Source organism: Schistocerca nitens, chromosome 3 (genome assembly GCF_023898315.1).
Source record: "Schistocerca nitens isolate TAMUIC-IGC-003100 chromosome 3, iqSchNite1.1, whole genome shotgun sequence".
NCBI lineage: Eukaryota > Metazoa > Arthropoda > Insecta > Orthoptera > Acrididae > Schistocerca > Schistocerca nitens.
In genome coordinates this window covers 514129740-514156934 of record NC_064616.1, presented here as the reverse complement: position 1 = coordinate 514156934, position 27195 = coordinate 514129740, and the positions used below count along the sequence as shown (strand labels likewise).

Here is a 27195-nt window from a genome sequence, read left to right as displayed (position 1 = left end):
AGCTGAATGGCTACTGCTGATGTGTGTGTTTTTTCTCTACTAGATAGTGCCACAAGTTACCCCAAAGTTGTAACACAACACATACATGTCACGTCCATCCACATAAATCGACCTGGTGATGGAGATTTAAACCTCTTAAATACATCATGGAAATAAATAAATAGTTAAAGGTAGCAGTAAACTTGTTGTTTCTTTTGTACACAATAACATTTCATGTTTGCTTCCGGCAAATACAAATAAAGTGCCTTAAACATTGTGACTCCCTGTTCAGGAGGAGGATGTGAGATAAGACACAGCTTGATGTATAAAAAGATTATTCTCTCACTCAATAACCATTTAAATTATCATAAAAATTAAAAAAAGTCAAGAATGATGAGGTGTTTCCAAAAGCTGGATAGCCATACAAATGCACTTTATTTGCAACTATTAGTTTCACATCAGTACAGACACAGCTTCAGGTTTATCTGCCAGATTAGATTACATTAGATTAATACAAGTTCCATGGATAATGAATATGATATTTCGTAATGATGTGGAACGAGTCAAATTTTCCAATACATGACATAATTAAGTTAATTTAACAACATAATTAAGTTAATATAACAACTTTTTTATTTTTTATTTTTTTAAATTTTGTTTATAATTTTTTTTTCTTAATTTATATCTAAAAATTCCTCTATGGAGTAGAAGGAGTTGTCATTCAGAAATTATTTTAATTTCTTCTTAAATACTTGTTGGTTACCTGTCAGACTTTTGATACTATTTGGTAAGTGACCAAAGACTTTAGTGGCAGTATAATTCACCCCTTTCTGTGCCAAAGTTAGATTTAATCTTGATTAGTGAAGATCATCCTTTCTCTAGTATTGTAGTTATGCACACTGCTATTACTTTTGAATTGGGTTTGGTTGTTAATAACAAATTTCATAAGAGAGTATATATACTGAGAAGGTACTGTGAATATCCCTACATCCTTAAATAAATGTCTGCAGGATGATCTTGGGTGGACTCCAGCTATTATTCTGATTACACACTTTTGTGCAATAAATCCTTTATTCCTCAGTGATGAATTACCCCAAAATATGATGCCATATGCAAGCAATGAGTGAAAATAGGCGTAGTAAGCTAATTTACTAAGATGTTTATCACCAAAATTTGCAATGACCCTTATTGCATAAGTAGCTGAACTCAAACGTTTCAGCAGATCATCAATGTGTTTCTTCCAATTTAATCTCTCATCAATGGACACACCTAAAAATTTGCAATATTCTACCTTAGCTATATGCTTCTGATTAAGGTCTATATTTATTAATGGCGTCTATACCATTTACTGTATGGAACCGTACGTACTGTGTCTTATCAAAATTCAGTGAGAGTCCGTTTACAAGGAACCACTTGGTAATTTTCTGATAGACATTATTGACAATTTCATCAGTTAATTCTTGTTTGTCAGGTGTGATTACTATACTTGTGTCATCAGCAAAGAGAACTAACTTTGCCTCTTCATGAATATAAAATCACTGTCCAATTTTTTTTTTTAATGGTAGAAGTACAGAACCACAGACAGTGTTGGCACTCAACAAAAAACAATGACATGTACTAACAGGGGGTTATATTTTTACAGTGTCGGTGGACAATTACAGAGTCCCAACATTCAGGAAGTTAATCATATTAAAAGTGAAGTCACAATGGTGGGTTATCATAATAAAACTGAGTACATGCAAAAGATATTTGTGAAGATGTACAAAGTGTGACTGCTGAATGAGCCAGGCTATTATTATTGTTCACAATTCTTAAATTTCTGTTAGCATATTTAACACTAGTAACTGTATGTATCCAATTGTTACCATTCGAATATGTCTTAAACACGAAAATGCTGCATAATTATCAAAAGGACAAACAAAAACACAAACCAGCAAAACAAAAACCAAAACATAACTATTTACTCGTCCCCAGTATTCTAAATTAAAGTTTGTCTGTTCACTGTTATACTAATGTCTGTACAACTGGTATTCTGCATGTTTTATTTTCCTAATTAAGGTCTGTGCTTATGTAATTTTTGAACTATGAAAACCACTGTAGATAAAAATTAAGTGGCACACAGTGGTACAGAATTATAGTTTACAAAATGAGATCAGTTTTATAAGTAGGTGAAAAAATGATAATCTGCTGGATAATTACATTTCATATCTCAATATAAAGATTTCAGCAGTGTAAAAAATAACCTTTCATAAATTAAAATCAGTTTGAAATCACAAAATTTGCTACGTAAATTTAAAAATGACCACAGGACAAATTTCAATATTTGAAAGTTAGTTTGTTATACGTAAGGCACTATAATGTTAAATGACTCATGTGAAGTTCAAACAATTAATTATTTATATTTTAAAGTTATTTATGTAATGTATTTAAATATACAGTTTAATAAGCAGCGAACAGAAAGAGTTTACTTACCTAGGCCTGTGTAGTTACAGTTGAGCAAGGCCTTCAGTATTCTTACAGCTTCACTCGCTGAGGGCTCTTCTCTGATCCGAACAATGTCGTAATCAAGAAGTGGTTCATAATGGTAGAAGTTTCCAGGGTGACTGTTCAGAACATCCCCCAAGAAAGTCGAACCTGATCTCCAAGTTGTTATAACTAGGTTCCTAATTGGTTGGCCTCCCAGTTCTGGCACAAGATCTGCAAGCGATCTGAAAACAGAAGTACTTCTACAGTAACCTACCAAGTATTCTACTTCCAACCTGCAGGAGATATGTAATTTTTTTCTTCTCAGGCCGAGTTATTAAAAGACTGGACATATCTGCATGTAATTTCTTGACTGATTGAATAATAGATCCATATGAAACACAGAACAACCATCGCAAGGTAGGTACAAATAATTGACAAGTAAAGACTGTTCAGCTCTAGGGATATGGTATGTGAAAGTTGTGTACTAAAATAACATATGTATAGAACTGATAACTGGTAACATAACTACATAACCAAGTAGCTGCTGGATTCAACCTCTGAAGTGGCTCAAGTTCTAGGGATATGCTACGTGAAAGTTGTGTACTGAAGTAACTTCTACATGGAACTGATAACTGGTAACATAAGCAAGTACCTATTGGGTTCAACCTCTGACGTGGTTCAATAATTTTTACCTTGGACATCACAAACACTAACAAGGGGAAGGCCTCAGACACGGCCAACCGATTCGGCTCAGATTTGGCAGGTCGCTTGTGTACAACCTAAAAGGAAGGAATCTAAGATAGTTTTGGTCAACACACCCGCGTTTTTGAGAAAATCACCCCTAAATGTTATGACGAGCAACCGACTCAAAAATGGCGGGATCGATAGATAATCGTAAATAGAGCATGTCTCATCATCAGGTATGGGGCCCGAAAACGCATACTTTTCCAGAAATCGAGGTAAGAAACCTTTACAACTGCCGCTTCTGTACCCACATGGTAAACGCTTTTTCGCTGGCAGCACCGATAGCGCAACGGCTGAGGTAACTTGCTGGGAATCGGAGAATCTCGAAGAAACCTTCCGGGTGTTTTTCTTTTCGTTTGTATTTTTCCATATCTCAATTGATAGGGATAGGAGGGTTAATAAGGTAAGAAAAATCAATAAGGAATGATAATAATAAGGAAGGCAAATAAATTTCTCAAACCTCTTGGGATAGTAAACAAGTAAAATGATACTGCAGGTCACTTTACAATGGCTCTTCCAGTCACCGTTACGTGTCCTCACTTTCCTTCGAACAACTAGATGGATGGTACTTGTCATATAAACATTCGAAAAAAATATACTCACGGCACCAAGAACATCTAATGAATGCAATCTTTTGACAGCTACACTGTTCCTTCCGACGGAGGAAAACAAACTTGGTTTACATTTAAAAATATATCTTTTTCGGGAATTAATTTTGATGCGTACCACGCATACGATATCATTGCCTGAAAAATCTGTGCTGAAAGTTGGTTATGAATTATGCTGTGAATAGTTATTGCATCCGTGCGGTTGTGCAGTTCCCGCTGGGTTTCCAGAAGCACATTGCAATTCTGAAGCATGGAAATAAAGTTCTTAACCTGGCGATAAAAATAAACATCACACGGTTGGCATACAGGCGTGTAGATTGGCGGTATTACTTTTACTGTGCACTTCGGCTGATCCTCGCCATCTATAAACATTGTGTCATATATTGTAGTATTAATTTGGCCACTCCAGGAATCCAATGTTAGACAAAACTTGGTATCAGAAACGTATGGTTTTAGAACATTCTCAAGAAATATTCTGGAAATCGCATTCGTCAGTTTCCCAGATTTGGAGCAGGTGATGTAAACATTTTTCAACGAGTCGGTTAAACGATTGACCTCTTCTATAACCCGAGGACCAAATGTAACATTAATTCCTTGTAAACACAGGAAAACCTTAGGCAACACTTTTCCAGAGACTGTGATGGCATATTGCGCCGTGTACGAATGTGTAAGTTTGTTTTTACTACCTACTGCGACAAGGGTTCGTTTTTCTCCCTTACGCGATAACGTGCGTCGAATGTTCACCCGATACTCGCATCCTGTTTGATCGGTGTTTATCACGTAATCACGATTAAAACCGGTCATAAGTGACACCGTTTGCATGCTGAAAAGAGCCGCCACTTTCTGTATATCTACTATATTTTGTACCTCCTTGTGGGAGACGTATTTTGTGGCGTGCCGTTGACGAATTTTATACTCCGATTTGAAATTTCTTGCCCAAGATAATGATGCAGCAAACGTAAAATCCTTGTTGGCCGTATATTGAAGCGCTGCACCTGCAGCCCACACCTGAAGTAGTCTCGTTGTTACATTCTCGTTACGACAACGAGATTCGACAAATCTGTCGTATGTCCACTTATTTATCGCCTGGTATTTGTCGTATCTTGTCCCTCCTTTAACGATATCACTTTCCCACAATTTCAAGTCCTTCTTCCTTTTCAGGGCTATTGTTGCTCCACTCTTTTGCAGTGTTCTTTTACTTCAAGGGGTATAGCGCCGTAGTTCAATCGTTTAGTAACCGGTTCGTAATACTCATCGGGAACAAATGAAGCACATATTCCCAGTGACGTGGAGATTTCCAAAGTGTTATGACTATTTTGCGATTCACTAGTCGGGATATCTTCCACTGAATCACATTCTGCTTCGTCTTCATGGTATAGTACTTCAGTATCAACAAAAGTAATTTCGTTCGTCAGCTCCAAAAATCCCTCGACGATAGCCGCTCCTGTCTATCTGGAACGCCGAGAAACAGAACTGCCTGCTTCCGGTAGTGCATTGACAATGCATCTGTCTTGCAACACTTTTACAAACCAAAACACAGCGTCCCGCTTGCCATCGTCTGTGACCGGCTCCCAACTATATATTACAGCGCTAGTCGAAGGGTGTACATTCTCCATTATTCAGATTATGCACCTGAAAGATATGACACAACAAACAATAACTAGTAACTACGGCATAAACAGACGAGCTAATTACTACAAACTACATACAGTACTCGTCATATGTTTCTTACGGAAGAACACTGTATTCATTCACAAAACGTATTTCATTCGGCGCATTAACGATGGAAAAAGAAAAATCACTACATGTATCCACGAGGTTCGCGGCAGCCTAATGACGGAAAACAACTCCTTCCGATTGACTTCTGTAAGGTTCGTGCTGGACACCTTCACTCTTCCAGGTTCACAACTATGATATGACGAAGAGGCAACTGGGACAACATAACTCTCTCCGCGTGCATTCCATCCCGTGCATTCCGTCCCGTGCCTCGTTATGAACGAGCGTCGCGCGGTTGGCTATCTGTGATCCCTCGTGAGGAATTCGCAGCACTCTTACTCGGAGTTGTTTTCATGTGACAAGGCTTAGAAGTTTAATACTTTACTAACACACGCCGTTTAGGAAATTAGTTTGCCTACCTTATTATTATCATTCCTTATTGATTTACTTACCTTATTAACCCTCCTATCCCTATCAATTGAGATATGGAAAATACAAACGAAAAGAATAACATCAGCGAGGTTTCTTCGAGATTCGGACCCGGGTTTTCCGATTCCCAGCCAGTTACGTTGGCCGTTCCGCTGTCGGCGAAAAGCGTTTACCATGTGGGTACAGAAGCGGCAGTTATAAAAGTTTCTTTCCTCGATTTATGGAAAAGTGTGCGTTATCGGACCCCATAACTGATGATGAAAAATGCTCTATTTACAATTATCCATCGATCCCTCCAATTTTGAGTCGATTGTTCGTCATAACCTTTAGGGGTGATTTTCTCAAAATTGCGGGGGCGTTGACCCAAAATATCTTAGATTCCTTCGTTTTAGGTTGTACACAAGCGACCTGCAAAATTTGAGTCGAATCGGTTGGCCGTGTCTGAGGCCTTCCCCTTGTAAGATTTATACAAAATCGCACATGAAACACAGTCTCAAGAATATATGTCGAGAATTGCATGGAACTTAAATATATTAAGGATATACTTATGATTTTCACATCATTTTTTTCATAATTTTCGCTATTTGGGGATATGAAAAAAAATGTAAATTAGAGAACACCTGAAACTTAGATGACAGTTAATTTCTTGACACCTGTTCCTCATATGTGCCCATGTAACATACATAAAATCCATAATTGATCAAGGTGTAAGATAATAAATATATATAACATATATATCTCATAACAATAAATCTACATTGGAGTTATGATAATACAAAAAATACATTCACTGTTCTTAATTGTTCTTTGTCATATTGCAGATATTTAACAAATTATTATAACATACACCATATGCTTTCTGATTTCTGTTTTAGCCTGCCCCTGTTACACTTATAATGTTCATAATCATGAAGGAATGCAGCTGTATTGATTTGTAAATTGTTAAAGATAAGTCCTGTATTTCTGAAGTTCAAGTCAATCACAGTTTAGGAAAATACATAAGCCACAAGTTCTGAAGTTGCTAGTCCTAATACATTACTGTGGGTGTGCTGCTGGTGTGATAGGTTGCAAGATGCTCTCATGTCACAGTAATTACAGTAATTAAATATTATATATATCAGTGCAAAATACATATCACATACAATAGCAATTGCTAAAAAAAAATCATTAAGTATATTATTTCTGAATACACACTCAAGTTAATGCATTAAATGTAAATATGTGTGGTGTCTGTTCTTTCAGACATGTATGAAAGAACATACACCATTTTTTATCCAACAGCCACTATGAATTAAGACACAAAGGAATTACAGACACTGGTTGCAAGTGGGCACTGATTTAAATTAATGGGGAAAGTTGAAAATTTGTGCCAGTCCGGTCGAACCCAGGTCTCCTGCTTATTAGGCCTTGCCTTAATCACACACACACACACACACACACACACACACACACACACACACACACACACACACATATATATATATATATATATATATATATATATATACATATATATATATATATATATACGGGGTGTTTCAAAAATGACCGGTATATTTGAAACGGCAATAAAAACTAAACGAGCAGCAATAGAAATACACCGTTTGTTGCAATATGCTTGGGGCAACAGTACATTTTCAGGCAGACAAACTTTCGAAATTACAGTAGTTACAATTTTCAACAACAGATGGCGCTGCGGTCTGGGAAAATCTATAGTACGATATTTTCCACATATCCACCATGCGTAGCAATAATATGGCGTAGTCTCTGAATGAAATTACCCGAAACCTTTGACAACGTGTCTGGCGGAATGGCTTCACATGCAGATGAGATGTACTGCTTCAGCTGTTCAATTGTTTCTGGATTCTGGCGGTACACCTGGTCTTTCAAGTGTCCCCACAGAAAGAAGTCACAGGGGTTCATGTCTGGCGAATAGGGAGGCCAATCCACGCCGCCTCCTGTATGTTTCGGATAGCCCAAAGCAATCACACGATCATCGAAATATTCATTCAGGAAATTAAAGACGTCGGCCGTGCGATGTGGCCGGGCATCATCTTGCATAAACCACGAGGTGTTCGCAGTGTCGTCTAAGGCAGTTTGTACCGCCACAAATTCACGAAGAATGTCCAGATAGCGTGATGCAGTAATCGTTTCGGATAGAAAAATGGGCCAATGATTCCTTTGGAAGAAATGGCGGCCCAGACCAGTACTTTTTGAGGATGCATGGACGATGGGACTGCAACATGGGGCTTTTCGGTTCCCCATATGCGCCAGTTCTATTTATTGACGAAGCCGTCCAGGTAAAAATAAGCTTCGTCAGTAAACCAAATGCTGCCCACATGCATATCGCCGTCATCAATCCTGTGCACTATATCATTAGCGAATGTCTCTCGTGCAGCAATGGTAGCGGCGCTGAGGGGTTGCCGCGTTTGAATTTTGTATGGATAGAGGTGTAAACTCTGGCGCATGAGACGATACGTGGACGTTGGCGTCATTTGGACCGCAGCTGCAACACGGCGATCGGAAACCCGAGGCCACTGTTGGATCACCTGCTGCACTAGCTGCGCGTTGCCCTCTGTGGTTGCCGTACGCGGTCGCCCTACCTTTCCAGCACGTTCATCCGTCACGTTCCCATTCCGTTGAAATTTTTCAAACAGATCCTTTATTGTATCGCTTTTCGGTCCTTTGGTTACATTAAACCTACGTTGAAAACTTCGTCTTGTTGCAACAACACTGTGTTCTAGGCGGTGGAATTCCAACACCAGAAAAATCCTCTGTTCTAAGGAATAAACCATGTTGTCTACAGCACACTTGCACGTTGTGAACAGCACACGCTTACAGCAGAAAGACGGCGTACAGAATGGCGCACCCACAGACTGCGTTGTCTTCTATATCTTTCACATCACTTGCAGCGCCATCTGTTGTTGAAAATTGTAACTACTGTAATTTCGAAAGTTTGTCCGCCTGAAAATGTACTGTTGTCCCAAGCATATTGCAACAAACGGTGTATTTCTATCGCTGCTCGTTTAGTTTTTATTGCCGTTTCAAATATACCGGTCATTTTTGAAACACCCTGTATATATAACACACAAATTTCAAGCTTTCGCAACCCACGGTTGCTTCATCAGGAAAGAGGGAAGGAGAGGGAAAGACGAAAGGATGTGGGTTTTAAGAGAGAGGGTAAGGAGTCATTCCAGTCCTGGGAGCGGAAAGACTTACCTTAGGGGGAAAAAGGGACAGGTACACACACACACACACACACACACACACACACACATATCCATCCGCATATATACAGACACAAGCAGACATATGTAAAGGCAAAGAGTTTGGGCAGAGATGTCAGTCGAGGCGGAATTACAGAGGCAAAGATGTTGTTGAATGACAGGTGAGATATGAGTGGCGGCAACTTGAAATTAGCGGAGGTTGAGGCCACTCATACCTCACCTAACAACATCTTTGCCTCTGTACTTCCACCTCGACTGACATCTCTGCCCAAACTCTTTGCCTTTACATATGTCTGCTTGTGTCTGTATATGTGCGGGTCTGCTTGTGTCTGTATATGTGCGGATGGATATGTGTGTGTGTGTGTGTGTGTGTGTGTGTGTGTATACCTGTCCCTTTTTCCCCCTAAGGTAAGTCTTTCCGCTCCCGGGACTGGAATGACTCCTTACCCTCTCCCTTAAAACCCACATCCTTTCGTCTTTCCCTCTCCTTCCCTCTTTCCTGATGAAGCAACCATGGGTTGCGAAAGCTTGAAATTTGTGTGTGTGTTATATATATCTGTGTGTGTGTGTGTGTGTGTGTGTGTGTGTGTGTGTAAGCAGGAGACCTGGGTCTGCATCCTGGTCTGGCACCAATTTTCAACTCTCCCCAATGATTAGGCAAGGACAGCCAATGGTACCTTCAGTGTGGATGCACACCAGGCTAACACTCACGGGAATTGGTGAACATACCGCGAGTAATGAGGATAATGGACAAGGGGCAGTAAATTAGTAGTGTGTGGTTAAGTTGAGAATTTGGGTCTGATGGGAGCAGTGTTAGGGTAGTCCCTGCAGTTGTGATGACCCCTGTGACCAGATGGATTAGTGGTCAGATCATCTTCTGAGTAAGCAGGAGACCTGGGTTGGAATCCCAGTCCGGCACAAATTTTCAACTTTCCCCATTGATTTAAATCAATGCCCACTTGCACCGAATGTCTTTAATTCCCTTGTGTCTTAATTCATAGTGGCTGCTCGATCAACCCCAATGGTGTCTGTTTTTTTTGTACATGTCTGAAAGAACAGACATCACATATATATAATTAAGACAAGGGTAGCCAATGATATCTTCAGTGTATATGCACACCAGGCTTGAACTCTTACGGGAATCAGTGAAATGCCGAGAGTAATGAGAATAGTGGGCTAGGGTCACAACATTAGCAGTGTGTGGTTAAGCCGAGAATTTGGATCTGACAGGAAGCATGCTAGGATAGCCCCTGCAGCTGTGATGACCACTGTGTCCAGATGGCTTACAAGGAAAACTCCCCATAGCACACCACTTAGTTTTAGTGGTAAGATGGCCCAGTGGATAGCCCATCAAAAACTGAACACAGATCAAGGACGTAAACAGGCAGAAGTCGTAATGAACTGTGAAAAAATAATCAAAATAGAAATAGTGGACGGTTCATACTCAAGAAGGCCAACATCGACCATATTTGAGGAGCTGCGCAGTAATGGTTATGTGGTCACGTTGTTGACTGTGAAGGGGAAAATCTGTGTTCGAATCTCCCTCCTGCCTATTTTTTTTTCTCACGAAATTATGAACTGTAAATCTGGTCACTAATGCATCTGTCCACTGTATTCAGATTTGTGTCTGTGGTAAGGTGTGATGTCCATATGCAACAGCAAAGTGTAAGGAACACACCTCCAGATGTAGGTACCTCCTATTTGTTCCCCACAAGTACCACATGCTATGATCTCTGTATTCCATTTTCCAAGTTTTGACTCTTTAATTCTTTCACTATAACATAATTCACATTTGTTTATTTGTTGTTTTCATTTCTGTGAGAGGTCTATGCAGCATCTTGCCTGCTCTCACTATTCATCACATTTACTTGCAGTGATAATAGATTCTTAGCACATGACTCATATTCTATAATCAATGTATAGTACGACAACTGACAAGACTACAGAAGGAGAACAGATATGTCAATGACTGGACGGAAAGTTCATACTTTTGTGAGAAAAAAATGGGGCACGAGGGAGGTCTCAACAAGATCCCCCACTTTGCATTCCAACACTGCAATCATACAACCACGATGCGGTGATTCTTATAAATTGCTTGATGTTTCACATCTTGAGCTTGGACCATTCACTGTTACTATTTTTTTTCTTTTTTCACAGTTCAGTACACCTTCTCATGTTATCATGCTTTATCTGTGTTCATTTTTGATGGGCTATCCACTGGGCCATTCTAACACTAAATCTGAGGGAGGGGGGCGGAGGGAGGGTGATGGGGAGTTTCCCTTGTTAGTGGTCAGAACACCTGCCTAGTAAGCAGAAGACCTGGGTTCAAATCTCAACCTGGCAAAAATTTTCATTTTTCCCCATTGATTTAGATCAATGCCCAATTGCAGCCAATGACTGTAATTCCTTTGTGTATTAAATATAAACAATTTTTTAATCTTTAATTATTTACTGCAGTTCAGTGGTTGTTGGAATATGTCAACTATTGCACATATTTAATTGTTACAAACCACAGCATGTTCAATGTTCCAGTTAGTTTCATATTCCAGGGGTCATTTGCATGATAAACTGTAATGTTGCAGAATGAGATATTTTATATTCTTATCACAAATATTTTGTAAGTATTGCTACCAGTACATGCTGACCACTAGAAATTTTCTTTACTTTCTTTTTTTTCTTTTTTTTAATGACCTACAGATGTGAGTTTTTTTTTAATGACCTACAGATGTGAGTTAGTAATTCCTATTCCTATGTCACAGGGACAAAAATAGAATATATGACAGAAAAGGTGATTGTCCTCTGGGTAGAAAACTGTTTTTATTTTTAAAATACTTGTGTCCTGAGTATAAAAATGTTTGCATAATATAATTTACAAACAGATTAGTGGGACCTATATGTATTACCTAGAAACTTCATTTTAGTTACATACAACGCTCAGCATGATTCTTAACATTTACCAGAATAAAAATATTATAGTTAAAAATAAAACTTAATGGTAACAGTACTACCTTGTACTTGTGGCTGTGCCTCAGTTTTACAAAACAATCCATCAGACTAAAAATTAGCCATTTCTGAGAGAGAAGAGATTCCTCACATCTATTTAGATACATCCCTCTCCCCTCAAGAAAAACACAATCTCTCTCTCTCTCTGTCTATCTCTTTCCCGTCTCTGTCTCTCCCTCTCCGTTTTCACTGTAAATGGTAGTGTGTTCTCTTAGCAGTGATACCATAACACGATTTTAAATTCTGAACAGAAAAAAAACATCTAGACGGAATATGTTGTTTTCAGTGCTTTTTATGAGGAAAGAGGACTGACATTTGCTCAAAGATGACACAGTATGCAATGTCCGGCCATTGCAAATCTCCATATATAGATGTCTTGTCATACGAATGTGACCATCTGTCAAAAGCCTGAATAACCACCTGTTCCAGCGCAGACTGCTGCAAGCCATGCAGCAAGAGAGTCAGGAAGGTTCTTGAGGTTACCAACAAGGATATGGAGCTATGCTGAATCCAGTATGGCCAGCTGCCATACAGCTCGGTTGAGGATCCATGGCACAAACAGTCTGATCGAGGTGGTGTCACGGATTCTCGGCTGGGTGTAGATCCAGGGAGTTTGTTGGCCGGGGAAGTATGGTTAATTGATCCTGGTGCTCTTCAAACCATTCATGTACACTGCAAACTGTGTGACACATTGTATTGTCCTGCTGGTAGATGCCGTTGTGCAGAGGAAAAACAAACTGCATGTAGGGGTGGACATAACCTCCACCCCTCCCCACCCCACCCCAAGGGTAGAGGCATACTTGTGTTGACCCACTGTGCCTTCCAAAATGATGATATCGCCCAGGGAATGCCGTGAGAACATGCCCAGACGAAGACTTGTACGATGCTTGCTTTTAGACGTTTCATGCCAAAGACACCTATCCAATGTAGCATATAATGTGATTCATCCGTCCAGTTGTGGTACTGGTGTGCAAATTACAGCCTTCGTCGCCGATGAAAAGCAGTCAGAATGGGTGCGTGAACCAGGCGCCTGCTGAAGAAGTCCATACGCAGCAACCTTCGCTGAACAGTTGTTGAAAAGACACAATCGGTAGCCCCTTGTTCCTTTGCATGGTCAGTTGCTCAACAGTTGCACATCTATTCACACGTACACATATCCAGAGCCGTCGTTCACCCCTGTCAGCATGAACCGTGGAGCACCACAGTTGCCTCAGCGCCAGTTTTGGATAGCGCCATTTTTCCATGCGCGGTAAGCTTTAACTACGGCGGAAAGTGAACAGCTTACAGGTCCGGAAACCAATGATGACAGTCTTTTGGGCGTGAGAAAAATGACTCCCTTTCCGCATTAGGACAAAAACTGTTTTCCACGTCCCAGTGAAACAATTTATATACCCTCCACTGCTAGTGCTGCCATCTGCCCTCTGTGACTGGATAGTGCATGTTGACGTCGAAGATAGGCGGTTGTCACGTTAATGTGACTGGACACAAATACTGACGGAAAAAAGCCGCAACAATAAGAAGGAGTTGTGCGACATAAACGGAAGTTGGTGGGCTGACAAAAAATGTCTATTCAAATTTCACGTTGTTCGCATAGGAGTGGCGATAGTAGCGCCACTATGAGGATGCAAATCAGGTCTGCTTTAACTACACGCTGTAACGCTCGTGAGAGTTAGTTAGCTTTGAGATTGGATGTGGTGAGTTGATGTTAGTCAAGAACGCCTTTAAGGCGACAAAGACGCAATTACCAACACCTTACTGGATTTGAACGAGGTCGTGTAATATGGCCACGAGAAACTGGATGTTCCTTCTGTGCATGATTGCTGGCTGAAGTTCTCACGAGAATGTACGGTCGCAAGAAGATCGGGCTCCCGACAGCCACGTGGCACTGCTGAGAGGGAAGACCATCGTGTTCGGTGTATGGCTCTGGTGCATCGCACTGCATCTGCAGCAGCAATTTAAGCAGCAGTTGGCACCACAATGACACAACAAACCATGGGCGTACCCATAGAAGATATTCGAACTCGTTCGCGCAGATCCGGGAGTAATTTTTTCGTCTTCGGCACGTTACTGTCGGCAGGGAAGTTTATAGAAATAATAAATTTAGCGATAAGCAAACCGCTCTGCTATTGGCGGGCATGTTACGTCGCCAAGGAACAGCATATTCACTTGTAGGCAGTAAGGGATCATGACTACGTATGTGAAGTTTCTAACGAACAATCCACCATACCAAAATGACAACGAATACTGGCGATGTTCGCTGGTAATACCATACATCTAATCATTCATGTCATCATTAAATATACACCAGCTTTTGCTCTAAATAAGCCACATCGCTTGAATATGAGCAATTCTAGTGTAACAGACTTCCTTAAAAGTGCAAAATTGTTTAAAACATTTTATGGATTGGATGATATTGCCGGAGAAAAATGGTTCAAATGGCTCTGAGCACTATGGGACTTAACATCTGTGGTCATCAGTCCCCTAGAACTTAGAACTACTTAAACCTAACTAACCTAAGGACATCACACACATCCATACCCGAGGCAGGATTCGAACCTGCGACCGTAGCAGTCGCGCGGTTCCGGACTGCGCGCCTAGAACCGCTAGACCACCGCGGCCGGCAAATATTGCCGGAGAATTGGAACTATGGTACAATTTGTGGAGGAAAAAGAATATAACTGAAGCTAAATCAAAGGATATGGAAGTCGTTGACCTGTTTAACGAGACCAATATTTTTTTCCCTAGCATGAAAAAAGCACTAAAAATTTTGAACACTATTCCAGAAAGAAATAAAGTAATTGAGAAATTTGCGGCAAACCCTAGAAGATTATTACTGAATTAAAAAGTTGTATTTTTAAACAAGTGCATTCCTATATTTAAAATGTTTATTGAAAGCAGTTTTTCACTAGTTTGCCGGCCGGGGTGGCCGAGCGGTTCTAGACGCTACAGTCTGAAACCGCGTGACCGCTACGGTCGCAGGTTCGAATCCTGCCTCGGGCATGGATGTGTGTGATGTCCTTAGGTTAGTTAGGTTTAAGTAGTTAAGTCTAGGGGACTGATGACTTCAGATGCTAAGTCCCATAGTGCTTAGAGCCATTTGAACCATTTGAGCATCTATGCAACAAGCCTAAGTATGAAATGCAGGAGAATGCTTTACTGAGGACACGGTTATGGGCTCCTTCTTTTCACACTTCTTCATTTTCTTCATACAACAGACACTGTCATAGTGGTGGACCTCCTTTACGTAAATCTAGGCTGAACATCATGCCAAATGTTGTCTTCAAATGATTTTTCATTACAGATTCCATGACTTAATTCAATACATGAAGTATTAGTATTCACATGTAGCTTAAAACTTCGTTGTATAAACGCTTCTGAAGAATGGTTCTCTCCTACCTGATTTTATGAAGTGTGTGAAAGAAACGAAAAAAATCATTTATCTATTACTGTGGCTACTAGTTCTGCAATTTCAAAAATAATTACCTTCAGTACAGCACATGACACACCACAGGTATTTGGTTTCTCTGTAAACTTATAAGTCTCCACGATGCGCATAACTTCATTAGGATTCACTTCTTCAACTACATTATGGTACAGTAGCTATTTTCCAGTTTTCATGCCAAAACTAGGACTCGGGGTTACAGTTGTTTCTATTATTCTCACAACAGTATAAACCAGGTATGCTGCAGTATTGTTACACATGTGGACTGTGCACTGTGACATGCATCTCAAGAAAATTATTGTCAAACTACTACAAGAATACAAACGTTTTCTTTGTATGATACCCACTAGGATATGCAGGCAACACTCATGTAATTACTTCCTACGTACAGATTACGGTCATTCGTAGCTGTGAGGGTGGAACTAACTTCTGCTGATCGCCAGCAAAGAATCTAACTCTAAGAATAATTTACATGTGTGCTGTCTGTTCTTTCGGACATGTCCAAAAGAACAGATGCCATTCATGACTCTAGGGCAATGCCGGCATCAGCTGCTATCGGGCACTGAAATAAATCCAATGACGACAAGTGAACATTCATGCCGGACCCGGACTCGAACGAGGATTTCCCGCCCGCATCTCGTGGTCGTGCGGTAGCGTTCTCGCTTCCCACGCCCGGGTTCCCGGGTTCGATTCCCGGCGGGGTCAGGGATTTTCTCTGCCTCGTGATGGCTGGGTGTTGTGTGCTGTCCTTAGGTTAGTTAGGTTTAAGTAGTTCTAAGTTCTAGGGGACTTATGACCACAGCAGTTGAGTCCCATAGTGCTCAGAGCCATTTGAACCATTTGAGGATTTCCCACGTATTGCGAGCGGTCACCTCAACCACTCTGGTTACCCGAGCACTCATCTCATTCAACCCAAGTTTCCATAGGTGGCACACCACATACATAGTGTGCAGTGTCCATTACCATAACTGCTCCCAACCTCAAATAACTATAAATTCAGTGTGGATGCACTGTTTCTCAATCTCTTGCGGGGATCAGGTGAGGCTGGGAGCAATGAGGATAATGCACAGGGGCACTACTTACGTAGTGTGCGACATACGCGAATATGGGTTGGACGGGAAATGTGGTCGGGTGGTTAAGGCGACCGCTCGCGGTAAGTGGGAAATGCAGGTTTGAGTCCCGGTCCGGCACAAATTTTCATTTGTCGCCATTGGATTTATTTCAATGCCCGACAGCAGCTGGTGGCAGAATTTCTCTTTCGTCATCCAAGAATAGTGAGAACTTTTAGCTTCGATCCATACCTTCTGCTATTACGATACTTTAAGTATCATCGTCTGTAAAAACATGTGCCAAGCAATAATCGTCACACATTTTTGTACCTTACGTAATGACAACACATGCCTTATTATTTCGAATGTTTAGAATGCGTTCTTCTGGATTACAGTCTGGATGATACAGTAGTCGCCGAACGGGGTTAAAAGGTTTTCTTGAACAATTTTATGAAAATCGAAGAATGAAGAATTTGTATGGGGCAGCATGTCGGTCGAAAACCACCTATGCGGAATGGTGTGCCAGGAGGTGCTGCTGCTTCATTGTAATGCACTTCCCCATATCCCAAGTGTCGTAACGCAGAAGTCGGAGACACTCGAGCACCCAGCCTATAGTCCTGATCTCTCCGCATGCGATTACCACGACTCTGGTCCCTGCAAAAAGGCCATGAAGAGTCTACGATTCCTGTTGGACGAGGATGTACAGCAGCCAGTTACGGACTTCTTCACGCAGCAGGACACGGTGTTTTACTGGTATCTTCAACCTTGTACGTCGGTGGAGTGATTACCTCAATCGTCACAACGATTTTGTCTGATTGGCATACCGACTTTGAACTGTACAGCCTTCGCCCCTTATATATAGGAGAAGGCGTAAAAGCCAAACACTGTTGTTCAGTGACAATTATACATACCCGTGCTTCACCAGCAATGTAAAAAGTTAAAGTTCCGCCTTCTGGCACTAGACGGGCCAACTGGGCCCGACTGACCGCCGTGTCATCCTCTGCCAATGGCATCATTGGTTGCAGTACGGAGGGGCATGGGCTCAGCACCCCGCTCTGCCGGTAGTTGTAGGGTTTCATGACCGTGGAACAGCTCTAAGCTGGTCGAATGGCACCTTAGTTGGCCTCACGAGACTGAGTTGAACCCGTACCATTCATCCCACCAGGAAAAAAGCCCTGGCAGTACCGGGAATCGAAGCAAACCCCCCCCCCCGCCCTCTATTACCCCCCCTCCCCCCAAGCCTAGCATAGCAGTTTGCCGTGCTGACCACTCATCTACGGAGGCGAACATACGATCAAATCATCGGTGTTCAACGCTTAATCCATGCCTCAGCTCAATAATACAATGGTCTCCTGGACTTGGCTGTTTCGTATTATCAGAAAAATACAGTGTGGTGACTACAGTTTGTTGTTAGAACTTTGCCCCTCCTGTATTCTGACGTCTTTAAACAACTAATCGCTCTGGCAGGCCAAGTTTCTCATTATTTCTTTGCTATTCTTGATTTCCAGCTCCGCAAGAACAAAATTGCACAGTGTCCAAGGTTTTATTATTTGTTTGTACCGTTCACAATCCAGAGAGACAGCTGCCTCGTAACATAATTACGTAGATAGTCCACAGGAAACTAAAAAACTACTATTCACTTTTTTTTCCTTTATGGAGAAGATATTCCAGTTCCATTTACTACTGAGCCGAATCCCATATTCTGTATTTTACAAACCGTGGTCTTATAACAATTTATGATACTGGAAGCACATTTCATCGCTTCTTTCGTTGCCATTCTCCCTTTTCTTCTTCTGAATATCGGTTAGCTTAATATCCATTAACAAATCACAGTAACCTCATAATGTATTACTTTTCTGCTACCTCTTGCTATGCATGCATTCCAAAGTAACAAACTGTACCACTTGTAGTGGAACAGGGATGTAACTGTTCACGTGACTAAAAATGTTCCTTCATCAAGCATATCCGCAATTGACTTTTTATAGTAATAAACACTGACTTGTTTTGGAAGACACATCAGTAAAAGTGCTGGAAAATTTTCTGCTTCATGGGATCAGTACGAAGTATTCTCTTTTTCATACTATGAAGTCCATGGAGACTACTCCACTTAAGTACATTGCCACCATAATAATGAACGTGACTGGGGAGTGGGAAAAATAGTGGGACTACTCTGTGTTGCCCAAGGAAGCTGGAAGGCTACAAGGTTTACATGGTAGCCTGAGTAGCAAATACAGAAAGTAATATCCTCTACAGGGAAAATTGTAACCAAAGACTGCTTTGAGGAATCAAAACGTCATATTATTTTTCTGTTATTCTACGTCTACAGTTACAGTATGTTCAAAATTGTTCAAATGGTTCTGAGCACTATGGGACTTAACTTCTGAGGTCATCAGTCCCCTAGAACTTAGAACTACGTAAACCTAACTAACCTAAGGACATCACACACATCCATGCCCGAGGCAGGATTCGAACCTGCGACCGTAGCGGTCACGCGGTTCCAGACTGAAGCGCCTAGAACCGCACGGCCACACCAGCCGGCTACAGTATGTAAATCACTGAAGTGCATACGAGACGATTCTGCCCATTGTACCACGAAGTAGGGCTTCTTCGCGCATAGAACGCGGGAAGAATAACTGCTTAAATTTCTCTGTGCGCCCTATAATTAGCGTAATCTTTCATATTAAACAGAGAATGGGGCAGGAACGGGAAGGGCTGGCTGGGAATTCGTGATTTCCAGCCGCACGGGCTATTATGGTAATGCAATGGCGAAAACTGAAAATTTGTGCCGGACCGGTACTCGAGCCCGCATTTACCACTTCTCATGAGCGGTTGCCTTAACCGCTTTTTTTTTTATCTTTGAGGATCCATCACACGCAGCTCGAGGAGACATCCCAAATACGACTGAAAAAAATAAGACACCGAGGGGTCTCGAACTCGCAACCCTACATCTCCATTTCGCAACGTTTACCACTTTTTTTTACTTTCCCTTTCTAGTTGCTGCCTGTAACAATTTTTGTTTACTTTTTGTTAATATAAAAAAAAGATCATCAAGACCACCGAAAGGAAATAAACTTTGTAACAATATATATGAAAAAGGGCCATGACAAGGAATGATTAACTCAACCGATAGCTTGACGACGAAATACAGGCTTCAACATTTTGGCGAATAAGTCGTGATACCGTGGCAGGTGCAAATACTTCCAATATGCAGTGGCCATATATCGGCGGCATGAGAGTGGGTTCCTGCCGCACCGCTTGGGGCCATCCGGACAAGGTCCCTGACCGGCTCAAATTTCCAACCTTTCGCACGCTGCAGTGCAGCGTTCCTCGTTCATTAATTCCCACTCGTAAATTATTGATTCCCGTAAGAGTTCGGACGATATTAATGTATCCGCACTCAAACAAATATCAAGAAGCCGTCTCGCTCTTATATATATATATATATATATATATATATATATATATATATATATATATATATATATATATATATCAAAAAAATTTTTGCATCACCTCGGTTCCGAGAGTTCCGGAACCTGTACATAAAATTGGAATAGAGATCAACATAAACATCGTTTCCGCCCTTTTTATTGCTGATGAAAACCACACATTGCATGTTGTACCACCGTGTTGCCAGAACTTCAGAGGTGGTGGTCTAGTACCTCTAATACCCAGTAGCATGGCATCTTGCATTGATTCATGCCTGTATTCATTTTGGCATACTATCCACAATTTCAGCAAGGCACTGCTGATCCAGATTGTCCCAATCCTCAACGGCGATTCGGCGTAGATGCCTTAGAGTGGTTGGTGGGTCACGTCGTATATAAACAGCCCTTTCCAATCTATACCAGGCATGTTCGATCGGGTTCATGTTTGGAGAACATGCTGGCCACTCTAGTCGAACGATGTCGTTATCCTGAAGGAAATCATTCACAAGATGTGCACGATGGGGGCGCGAATTGTTGTCCATGAAGACGAATGCCTCGCCAATGTGCTACCGATATGGCTGCGCTATCGGTCGGAGGATGGCATTCACGTATCGTACAGCCGTTGCGGCGCCTTCCATGATCACCAGCGGCTTAGGTCGGCCCCACATAATGCCACCCCAAAACAGCAAGGAACCTCCATCTTGCTGCACTCGCTGTACAGTGTGTCTTAAGGCGTTCAGCCTGACCGGGTTGCCTCCAAACACGTCTCCGACGATTGTCTCGTTGAAGGCATATGCAACACTCATCGGTGAAGAGAACATGATGCCAATCCTGAGTGGTCCATTCGGCGTGTTGTTGGGCCCATCTGTACCGCGCTGCATGGCGTCGTGGTTGCAAAGATGGACCTCGCCATGGACGTCGGGAGTGAAGTTGCGCATCATGCAGCCTACTGCGCACTGTTTGAGTCGTAAAACGACGTCCTGTGACATTGTTCAACATTGTGGCGTTGCTGTCAGGGTTCCTCCGTGCAATAATCGGTAGGCAGCGGTCGTCCACTGCAGTAGCAGCCCTTGAGCGGCCTGCGCGAGGCATGTCATCGACAGTTTCTGTCCTTTTGTATCCCCTCAATGTCCGAACAACATCGCTTTGGTTCACTCCGAGACGCCTTCACACTTCTCTTCTTGAGAGTCCTTCCTGGCACAAAGTAACAATGTGGACGCGATCGAACCGCTGTGTTGACCGTCTAGGCATGGTTGAACTACAAACAACACGACCCTTGTACCCCCTTCCTGGTTGAATGATTGGAACTGATCGGCTGTCGAACCCCCTCCGCTTCTCATGCATGGTTGTTTACGTCTTTGGGCGGGTTTAGTGACATCTCTGAAAAGTCAAAGGAACTGTGTCTGTGATACAATATCCACAGTTAACGTCTATCTTCAGGAGTTCTGGGAACCGGGGTGATGCAAAGCTTTTTTGATGTGTGTTTTTGAGTGGTGTCTTTTCTACTGGACAATCAACAACTCGCGAGCAGAATAAGTCGGAAATTTGAGCCCGTCAGGGACGGTGTCTGGATGGCCGAAGCGGTTAAGGCAACCGCTGATGAGAAGTACTAAATCCTATTTCGAGTCCCGTTCTGGCACAAATGTTCAACTTTCGACATTGCATTACCTCAATGCCCTCTGCGGCTGGAAGTCACGGATTGCCACCCACCCCTTCCCTTTCTTTCCCCATTCTCTATTTCATATAAATGTATGCACCAGCCGTGTCATCACGAGTGGTGTCTGTAGGACAAGTCCGACACGACAGACACCACTCAAATATATAGTCTAATCTTGTCTCCGCGTCTCTTATGTGGGTCAAACATAGCGGTTGTAGTACATTCCTAGATTCCTCACTTAAAGCTGGTTCTTGAAACTTTGTAAGCCGGCTTTCACCGGATAACTTCTTGGCAGATTAAAACTGTGTGCCCACCGGGACTCGAATCTGAGAGCTTTATCTTTCGCGGTCAAGTATTCTACCGACTTTTATATATGTATATATATTAAGGAATGGACGGGTGGGGGCTCAGGGTGCAGAGGAGGCCGGGGTCAAAACCCGAGGCCTGGCCACAGTGTTCCCCTTACCGCCATCAAGCCTATGGAGCACAGGAAAGTGAGAGATTCAGGAATCGACATAAATGGAAGGTTTTGTCGTTTATTTATTTCCATGTTAAGTCGTAACTTTCACTGTTGTTATGAAATTATGTGGAACGTACTTCATCCACACAGAAAAAATAAAGTCTGTGTAAAAGAAAAAGAAAAAAAATAAATAAAATCCGCGCATTTACGGCGCGCTCTCCCATCCGCGGAGGAGGTCGGAGGTAGAATCGATCATAGGCGGCATAAACTCAGACACCGCCTGAGAAGGGGTTGGTGCCCTCAGCTGGAGGCACCCCCCCCCCCCCCCCACCTGAGTGGGGGTCTAACAAAGACCCCTCGATGACAGCTGGCCGGCCGAAGTGGCCGCGCGGTTCTGGCGCTGCAGTCTGGAACCGCGAGACCGCTACGGTCGCAGGTTCGAATCCTGCCTCGGGCATGGATGTGTGTGATGTCCTTAGGTTAGTTAGGTTTAACTAGTTCTAAGTTCTAGGGGACTAATGACCTCAGCAGTTGAGTCCCATAGTGCTCAGAGCCATTTGAACCATTTTTTTGATGACAGCTGGCAAATAATGTTCGGTAACGTGGGGTATGTTCCAGTGCTGCATGGGCTGTTTGAAAATAGGTCCAGAAGTCGTGGCGGGATTTAGGTCCCTCACGGAGTACGTATCCGAACGCCAACCCCTTGACCCACGTAATGGCATGAAATTTGTTGGCGAGAAAATGTTTGTCCTCTGAGTATATAAACATTCGCGGTTCGATCGTGTGCGGTGGCACTTGGAGATAGCAGGCAATGATATGCTGCAAGAATCGCCAGACGTCGTGTGAAGAGGCGCAGGTCAGACGGTGGTCATCGGTGTTGAGTTGCTGGCAAAGGAGTCAAAGAGGGGAATCCGACAAACCAATGTTGTGCAGTCGCTGTTTTGTGGCAAATTTTCTGTTGACTATATGATACCTCATTTCCCAGACGTATGGCATTTCACACTATGAACTGCTGGATGGTGGGATGTTTGGTCTCCATCACATTATGGGGAACACAGTGCAAAAGTAGGCCGTAAAAATCCTTGGTCCTGGGTGGACACATATCTGGGAGACTGGTGTGTTTGTTACTGTAGTCGACGAAAAAGGTCAAAATGTGAGGCAAATGAGGCACGATGTGACAGACACACACTGGTGGTGGGGTGGACGCAGGCAGGAGGACCTCAAGCAAGTTGCATGTTACAGATGTGCCCCATCTGGTCCCCTGTCTTCTCATGGTACTCATATAAAAACCGCAGCTTGCATACAGACACTGACGAGTCCGAGGCCACCATGGAGAACCTGCACGATGTGGACCAATTTTGATGCCACATAGCCATTAAAAAACGTAATGCGTTGAAGTGTGTCCTTGTGGCGCAGGAGATTCTGGCGGATAATGTGTAACAGACGACGGAAATTCGTTGCCGCTGTGCGTGTGACGGTGGGATAAAGGTAATGCCGAGGTACTGGAACGTTATCTCGAGTAGCAGGGGTGCCACTTCACCTTTCTGGAGGCTTTGTCCAATGTACATTGCAGAAGATTTGGCGGCATTCATGGCATTGCCAGCGGCAGCCCCATAATGTGTAATCAATTTGAGAACTGTTTGAATCTCAGAGCTTGAGCGGATGAAGAGGGGGAGGTCATCAGCATATGGGCGACAGCGAAAAGTACGATGGCGAAGGGTGAGGCCCGAGAGCTCGGTTGTCTGGCTCTAGGGCAAAAGCATACAGGACTGTAGAGAGGGGTCACCCTTGCCGAACTGAATGGCGGATCGGTACTGGACGTGCTAAATGTCCATTAACTTGGACTCGTGAACTAGCACTGCGGTAAAGTCGCTGGAGGACGTCGATGAACGGAGGGGGGATGCCCATGCGGGCTGCCACCGAAAACATAAAATGGTGGTGCACTTTATCGAAGGCGCTATCGAAATTACAGCGACGACCGCCGCACGGAGTCTGCAGGCTGCCGCCATCACAACTAAGTGGCGGCATTCCCCTGCGGCAGTCTGTATGTTAACCTAGCCCCCCAGGGCGTCGTTTGCTCTGGCGAGAGGACATGAGGGATTATTGTTCAGAGACGCATCACCAGTAAGCGGGCGAAAATCTTGTAATCAGCAATGAATAGGGTGAAGGGTCTATAGCTCATGACCGTCAAATCACAGGCTGTTTTGTGGACCAGAATGATGATGCCCTCAACAAAGGCGGGGACTGTTTCGACATGTGTCATCTGGACTTGAAACATATTCATCCACCGCACTGCCATGAGTTCCCAGAAGGCTCAGTAAAATTCAGCTGGTCGCTCGCCTTAGTTCTTTTCCGTTCCAATTGGTTGTCTGGGGTTGACCGCTGTGTATCTAAACCTTGGAGAATCATATAGTAGGAGTCAACAGTGTTGCGATATCTGTCGGCCAAGTCCTTCCTGTATCTCATCAGTGTTCTCCAGATCGCTGGTTCGCCACAGTCCGTCCACCACGCCAATGACGAGCTGTAGATGGGAAGGTGTCGTTTTCAGGCTGCCCAAGTCTCGATGACTTGCTGGCGACAAGGCAGGTGATGCAGATGAGAAGCTATTAGTTTCCATGGCGTACAGCTGCGCCATACAGATTGCAGTGGAAGAAGAACCACAATGGTCAGAAGAGGCCACTGGACAGCGTTTGGTGCCCCATATCACATATCTAAGATTCTGTGAGACATAAATATACAGGGTGTTTCAAAAATGACCGGTATATTTGAAACGGCAATAAAAACTAAACGAGCAGCGATAGAAATACACCGTTTGTTGCAATATGCTTGGGACAACAGTACATTTTCAGGCGGACAAACTTTCGAAATTACAGTAGTTACAATTTTCAGCAACAGATGGCGCTGCAAGTGATGTGAAAGATATAGAAGACAACGCAGTCTGTGGGTGCGCCATTCTGTACGTCGTCTTTCTGCTGTAAGCGTGTGCTGTTCACAACGTGCAAGTGTGCTGTAGACAACATGGTTTATTCCTTAGAACAGAGGATTTTTCTGGTGTTGGAATTCCACCGCCTAGAACACAGTGTTGTTGCAACAAGACGAAGTTTTCAACGGAGGTTTAATGTAACCAAAGGACCGAAAAGCGATACAATAAAGGATCTGTTTGAAAAATTTCAACGGACTGGGAACGTGACGGATGAACGTGCTGGAAAGGTAGGGCGACCGCGTACGGCAACCACAGAGGGCAACGCAACGCGCAGCTAGTGCAGCAGGTGATTCAACAGCGGCCTCGGGTTTCCGTTCGCCGTGTTGCAGCTGCGGTCCAAATGACGCCAACGTCCACGTATCGTCTCATGCGCCAGAGTTTACACCTCTATCCATACAAAATTCAAACGCGGCAACCCCTCAGCGCCGCTACCATTGCTGCACGAGAGACATTCGCTAACGATATAGTGCACAGGATTGATGACGGCGATATGCATGTGGGCAACATTTGGTTTACTGACGAAGCTTATTTTTACCTGGACGGCTTCGTCAATAAACAGAACTGGCGCATATGGGGAACCGAAAAGCCCCATGTTGCAGTCCCATCGTCCCTGCATCCTCAAAAAGTACTGGTCTGGGCCGCCATTTCTTCCAAAAGAATCATTGGCCCATTTTTCAGATCCGAAACGATTACTGCATCACGCTATCTGGACATTCTTCGTGAATTTGTGGCGGTACAAACTGCCTTAGACGACACTGCGAACACCTCGTGGTTTATGCAAGATGGTGCCCGGCCACATCGCACGGCCGACGTCTTTAATTTCCTGAATGAATATTTCGATGATCGTGTGATTGCTTTGGGCTATCCGAAACATACAGGAGGCGGCGTGGATTGGCCTCCCTATTCGCCAGACATGAACCCCTGTGACTTCTTTCTGTGGGGACACTTGAAAGACCAGGTGTACCGCCAGAATCCAGAAACAATTGAACAGCTGAAGCAGTACATCTCATCTGCATGTGAAGCCATTCCGCCAGACACGATGTCAAAGGTTTCGGGTAATTTCATTCAGAGACTACGCCATATTATTGCTACGCATGGTGGATATGTGGAAAATATCGTACTATAGAGTTTCCCAGACCGCAGCGCCATCTGTTGTTGAAAATTGTAACTACTGTAATTTCGAAAGTTTGTCTGCCTGAAAATGTACTGTTGTCCCAAGCATATTGCAACAAACGGTGTATTTCTATCGCTGCTCGTTTAGTTTTTATTGCCGTTTCAAATATACCGGTCATTTTTGAAACACCCTGTACTATCTAGGTGGCTTATGGAATGATTGGTAAGAAAGGTATGGCCAGAACAGTCGCAATTTTGGACTTCCATGGTATCTTGGAACAGGAGATCCTGCACCACTATATGTAATTCCTGACATGTAGTATAGTGTGTAACATGAACTTCTGAGTGCAGAAAGCAGTTACAATCACCTCTGAGCAGGCAGTGTTTGTATCGCCCTAAAAATAGTGGGGCTGTGTTCTCAGAATAACGCTGGGCCCATTCATGTCGTTGGTCGGTGCCCAAAGGGGATAGACATTAATGACGCATGTCCCCATGGCAGTGAGTGCCATGCCCCGAGCTGACAGAAGGAAGGTGACATTGGTGACAGAAATCCCATCGCAGACGTAGATGGCCAGTCCACAGCTCATGGGATCGCTCATGGAGGAGTGTGCATATAGCCAATATTATTCGGGAGACTGGCCAAGTGAACTTCCTGCAAGAGGGTGGTTCAAAATGGTTCAAATGGCTCTGAGCACTATGGGACTTAACTTCTGAGGTCATCAGTCCCCTAGAACTTAGAACTACTTAAACCTAACTAACCTAAGGACGTCACACACACCCATGCCCGAGTTAGGATTCGAACCTGCGACTGTAGCGGTCGCGCGTTTCCAGACTGTAGCGCCTAGAACCGCTCGGCCACCGCGGCCGGCGCAGGAGGGTGAAATCAATATC

The 27195-nt window shown here is 43.1% G+C and overlaps 1 protein-coding gene across 4 annotated transcripts in view; it reads right to left on the bottom strand.

Moving 5' to 3' along the window:
- Positions 1-27195, bottom strand: part of LOC126248434 (carbohydrate sulfotransferase 5-like) — a 335138-nt gene that overhangs the window by 59384 nt on the left and 248559 nt on the right. For all 4 annotated transcript variants that reach the window (XM_049949410.1, XM_049949411.1, XM_049949408.1 and 1 more), the window contains one exon: positions 2452-2687. In XM_049949410.1, coding sequence (XP_049805367.1) covers positions 2452-2687 — 236 coding nt within the window. The remainder of the gene's footprint in view (positions 1-2451; positions 2688-27195) is intronic.